At 48.4% G+C, this 5,858-nt stretch overlaps 1 protein-coding gene across 1 annotated transcript; it reads right to left on the reverse strand.

Annotated features, from left to right (window-relative positions):
- Positions 1–1,909: 1,909 nt before the first annotated feature.
- LOC306696333 (neuropeptide Y receptor type 2-like) lies at positions 1,910–5,202 on the reverse strand (the record flags this gene model as incomplete). Its single annotated transcript, XM_079159918.1, has 2 exons — positions 1,910–2,870; positions 4,337–5,202. 2 exons carry the CDS (start codon positions 5,200–5,202, stop codon positions 1,910–1,912), a joined length of 1,827 nt encoding a protein of 608 aa, XP_079016044.1.
- Between the last annotated feature and the right edge of the window lie 656 nt (positions 5,203–5,858).

A 5,858-nucleotide genomic window follows, 5' to 3' on the forward strand; every position in this document is an offset into this window, starting at 1 on the left:
ATCTAGTGGAGAGGTTGCAAATTGCATCCAACTGAAACTTCTCACGTGTGCCAAGCGTGTCGGAGAACAACATTGGCTGATGTGAAAACACAAAAAATGCGAATGCTCCTATTTAGAGCCAGTGTTTGGTTTGGCCGTTCAGGGCAAGCCCCTTGGAAGAGCGCATAGCTTTGAAGTAACTTTTATTTAGTGGTATTACATTTTCCTGGTCCGTCACATGAAGCCTAACCCTAACCCTAACCGTTCCCACAGACTTGCATTGGGAAAGAGACGTCTGTAATTTCAATTAAATTCCCAGAACCAACACATGAATAGTCCTTATTTAAATCATTATGTCCTAAAAGTTATAAAATGCACAAATAGTCAAATCCAGAGATATTTTCCCTTTATCTGAATGAGCCCGAGAACGAGGCTGGACCAAGGGATGGGAGGCGGGGTTAAAGAAAACGCTAGTGGTCGAATGCGGAAGATCGCAAAAAAAGATCCGGTTATTTTATACTCAGACTTTTTTTGCTTCATGCACCTTTCACAGGAATGAACGGGGACGCTGTATCCAGTTCTCTTTATACATCCATGGATCTGGGCTACTGTAGAAAAATGGCAGCCGGCTCAGTGAAGAGGAAATGCTCCGTTTGTTGATATAAGCGACTCAGTCTACAGTAACGAAAATACGATTCTTATTTTCAGGTGAAAATAAAAAAAAGAATAATATTACATTCATTTCCTGCCAATAGATCTCCTGAATGCTACACACTGTTCCTTTAAAATAACAATTCACTGGGCACCCTTGAGTGGCATATTTGTTCTATATAGACATAAAAAAGTGAACTGCTCCTCGCCAGGCAAAAGTGCAGTGAATGATGAAGTGAAAGTAAAATGAGAATTCATTATCAGGCTAGGACACCGATTCTGGAAAAGCACTTTGAAGTTGATTAATGTTTTTTTTTTTAAAAGCAATTATTAAATTCTGTGACCTGAGACTCTAAACACAATTGTAATTACCAAAATTACATTTTGAGGTGGCATCAGAAAAGTCACCACCAGGCCAATAAAACCAAAACTATCTCCGTGATTACAAACCACTTCAGTCACAAAGTCATGAAAAGAAACGTGTCTTTTGGGTGAGCCGACCCTTAAAATTCCCTCTGAATGAAGAAAAATGGCTTGTTCTGGCTGACAAAGGCCTAGCTTTCAAAAAATCTGATGGACCTTGAAAGTCATTTCATACCAAAATAGCAACGTCACAGAGTTATTATATGCAAAACGGAACCATTCATTGTGTGTTTGGGTTTTAGATTCTCTGGTTCAGTTTATCTCACATTCCCTGCAAATCACCTGTGTGACTGCACACGTGAACAAGCTGGGGGTACATATCTTTCACAGACTGCAGACATTGATGGTGACATTATCCTGTAGAGACCTGATACAGTATGTCTCTACAATAGCAAAGCAATAAGAAAGAACACGGATACGTCCTGCTGGGTTATTGTCTTAAGCACGACTGTGACAAGCAGCTCAGTTACCTATGATATGACTTGCGTGTAATGGTGCACCGCTTCAATCAGTGACCCATCCCCCCACCCCACCCCCCTCCCCTCCCCCCCAAGTCTTCCCCTGCAGGCTTCCCTCCATCACTGCTCCCTCCACTTGTCTTCAAAAACCTGAACTCATCTGTGCAAACGTCCACCCCGGATCCCCGGTGATTGTGATGATACTGAGAGAATACTTCACAGAGACAGACGGAGTGTGTGGGCCAGGTCAGTTTATCCTCAAGACAAACAATTGCCTTTGCAAGGGATTAACCCGCACTGTCCGCTGCAAACTGAATCAGGAGCTGTGTGTGTTTTTTCTGCCTGCAGGACAGACAAGGTGAAAAAACAACCTCCCTGCTGGTACTTAGCTGCAGCTTTCACAGGCTGGTCATCTCGGTTGTGTCATCCTCCCCGTCTCCTACCAGAAAGTAGGTTTGTGATGTTTTGCCTCTGTGCTGCCCGGTGTAACAAAGAGCATCCCTGCCGATGGTAATGATGTCTCTCTTATCAGCTGACAGACTATATATTCTACCCCCCGAATGCCTCCTTAAAGGCAGCACGTCTATTTCCACCGACTCGATTCTTAAAGGTAATGATCCCGCGCTCTCATTTACAGAGTGTCTCCTTGCGGGCAGGAGGTCTGCGCTTTGTATGGAGTGCTGGAGTGTGTGGAGCTGGCAGGGAAACAAGGAGCTGTCACAAACACTGGGACTGGAGTGACACCAGTCTGAGATGCTGTGGTGGGACCCTGCTCGGCTGTCTACGACCTTCTGTCCCAGCCCCTGGCCTCGAGCCAAGCCCAACAGCCTGGGGATTGTAGCGGCGGCAATATGGCGGCGCTCGGCGGCTGTCCCTTTGGTGTCTGTAATCACCGAGGTGGGAGAAGCCGCGCGGGCTGAGCTGGAGAACGAGGAGGAGCCAAACAGAGCGGCGACTTTCTGGTAGTAGCGGGTCCGTATCACTTTTGCTGAGCGGTACAGATCCCCTATGAAACAGTAACAGATGGGGTTGAGGCTGGAGTTTGTCAGGCCCAGCCACTGGGCGAACGGGCGCGTCTGCAGGAGCCAAGACGGCGGCCTTTGCTCGCAGTCGATCCAAAGGTCGACCAAGTAGAGCGGCAGCCAGGACACCGCGAACAGCAGCACCAGGCACACCACCATCTTGGCGATCTTCTGGCGCGTCTTCAGGCGCGAGGCGTGCAGAGCTTCGCTGCGGGGATCGAGGTCGGCGAAAGTGGATTTCTTCCCTCCCCAAAGCCGCCTGCCAGTTAAGAAGCCTATGGTGAGGTTAAAGGTCACCGGCAGGCAGTAGAGCATCACGAACAGCAGCACATTGTATCTGTGGGAGAAAAGCGGAACGCTTTATTCGTCACTATAAACTGAAATTGATAATGTTTCATGAAGATCTATCTATTATATCCACCTGTGTTGTGGTGAAACACTGAAAATATCATTTCCGCTGCTGGAGAAGCTCTCTGCCTGATGAATCAAGGACATTTCTATGACATGCTCCCTATGTCATGGCAATAGTGTAGGCAGCAGCACTAAACTCCCAACAGATTTATGTTCGATGGTATCTCTGGATAATAAACTATTTCTAACAGATTCCAGCACACGGTCGCAAAGTGAGTGGCAGGCAATGAAGCTATAATGGCATATAAAGAAAAATACAGAGCGAACACAATAGAAGTCATTCTGAGTCACTGAGTCACAATTCGTGATTACGGACCACAAAACAAGAAAGGAAAGTCTCTCAAGCCACTGTTATGCGTACAAAATGGAGCTGAATTTGACTGTCTGAGCTCCTCAAGCACAGCATTTAAAAACCTCAAAGGCAAGTTGGTCTCTATGTGAGAAACTAAAGGCCCCCGACACACAAAACCAAACTTTACGAACTAGTAGACAATCGCTAAAAGACAACTTAGCCTCTAGTTCCCTCAAGTTGCGAAGATTACAGACAACCACCAGACAGACAACCTATTTATATGTTATGCGCCTGTTAGTGATCCACAAACATATCATTGAGAGACATGGCGAATCAAAAAGTCTTATTTCATCCTCAAAGCATCAATTTTCAGATACGTCTTGCAAGAAGTTGCAGCTAGCACACTAAAGTTAAACTTTGCTTTGGGCTGTTTTTAACCAGTCTGTGGTCTTTTCCTTCTCTTATGGGGAAAAACAGGAGATATCACTGATTCACTGGGTTGACCAGCCAATCAGAGAGCATCTCATTGACAACGCCCTCCAATTCCACTCGCTCAGTCGGCCATTAAAGGCCATTAAGGGATTTAACTCAAATCCTTCGCATTTGATTGGACCACTAAAAAGTGGACGGGCTTAGAGTGCAGCGCCATGGGGAGCTACAGAGGACTGTTGGCTCCACACACACACACACACACACACCTGTTGTTAGATCAAGAGGAGGAGGAGGGAGAGATGAAAGGTAACGTTGCAGATTTTCGCCCGGCTCTGTCTCACTGCAGTGTGGGCAGTACATGCAGATGACTGGCGCCCGAGCGCCACTCTCATTTTGATTGGATCATTTATTTGTTAACGCCCCTGAGTGCCGAATGAGTCATCCAACATTTGAACTGTAACAGGAACTAAGCACTCTGACCTCAGTTTCACTGGGACTTTTGAGAGCCAATTACTGTAAAACAGAGCTGGACACGACAACAACTAATGGATGGTAATGGCTGAAACGTAACCATGGCCCAACAGCATCTAATGGCTCACTGGATTTGGACAAATAGATCCGAAATTTAGCTGGAGAGCATTGGATCTGCTGCTACATTCAGAACCTACCCCTGTTTAAGGCGATGCTGAGGCCACTTCTCCTCGCAGACCAGGACGGCAAAAGTCCCAAAGCTGATCCTGCGTCGCCGGTTCATCACTGCGATAGGAGCGCACATGATCGAAGACACTGTCCACACAACGGCGACGGTCGCCAAGATCCGACGGCGGGTAAACATGGAGCGAGCTCGCAGCGGGGATCGAACACTGTAGTAGCGGTTCACGCTGATCACGGTCAGCGTTAACACGCTGGCCGACACCGAGACGGCCTGCGTGAAGGGCACCGCTCGACAAAGGAGGTCACCGTAGACCCAGGCGGTGTAGATCTGGCTGCCCAGGGTGATGGGCATGCACACGCACACCACCGCCAGGTCACACACCGCCAGGTTCACCAGGAGACTGCGCGTGGCGCTCACACCGGCCAGCCGCCGGCTCCGCCTGTTGGTGAGGACGCGCAGGGACATCAAATTCCCGGCGAATCCCAAAATGAAAGACAGACAGTACATGATGGTCAGAGCGATCGTGCTGGGCTCGTGGAGAGTCCAGAGCAGCATGCTCTCCAGGTCGGCCAGGTCGTTGGCAGAAAAGGTGGACAGGGACAAAGGGAGGGAGGAGGAGGAGGGCTGGAGGACTAGAGTGGACGTCTGTCGAGTGGCCGAGGTGGTGGGGAACAAAGGGGAGGAGATGAGGGAGGAGGGCAGCAGAGAGGGTAAGGGTTGACGGAGGGAGGCAGTGGGGGAACTGAAGGTGGAGGGCAGCATCATGGAGCTGTGGAAGCTGTAGGTGTGGTTGAGTCTTTCCTGAGAGCCGTGATGCTGCGGCAGCGGAGAGAAGCTGGGCTGGACTGAGCTCCAGTCCGACGGCCGGTCCGGATCCATGCTGCTCCGCCAGTGGGAACGAAACCACAGTAGGGGAGGCTGCAGAGGGGTATGAAAATCTGTCGACTGTGGGGGTCACTGTACAGGTTTCCCCCGGTCCTCATTAAAACCCATTCACAGACACGGCAGAGGGAAACAGCAAAACAGCAAAATCAGGATCCAGAATCCTTACTGATAACATCATTTCAGGTTTCAGTCATGTGGTCTGCAGGTCCAACATCTTTGTAAATCACACATCCTATGAGTCGGCTGGTGTCATGGTGCTGTTCTGCACCGGTCCCCGATAATTCCTCCAGGAAGTGAACCCGGTTATCCCCACAGGCTGTTAATAGACTTCCTCACCTTCAAGGAAGGAAAAACATCATGCAGACCTCTCCCTCCACACACTCTCTCTCTCTCTTCCTCTTCCTTCTCCTAACACCTTCAGTCCATCACGGGGATGCTATCAGATCTGTTTAGAGAAAACATCACAGACATCAGAGGCTGTATAAATAGCTCTGTAGCAGACCAAACAACAGGGAACAACACATTCCTGGTAAAGAGAAGCAAAGGTTTGCTCAGGAAACGATTCGATACTTTCTGTAATTTTAAGAATGGTAAGGAAATGTTTGCGGTACAGCTTTAATATGAATTATTCATTGATTGCACACAGATGG

The sequence above is a fragment of the Pholis gunnellus genome (genome assembly GCF_910591455.1).
Source record: "Pholis gunnellus genome assembly, chromosome: 5".
In the NCBI taxonomy this organism is placed as follows: Eukaryota; Metazoa; Chordata; class Actinopteri; order Perciformes; family Pholidae; genus Pholis; species Pholis gunnellus.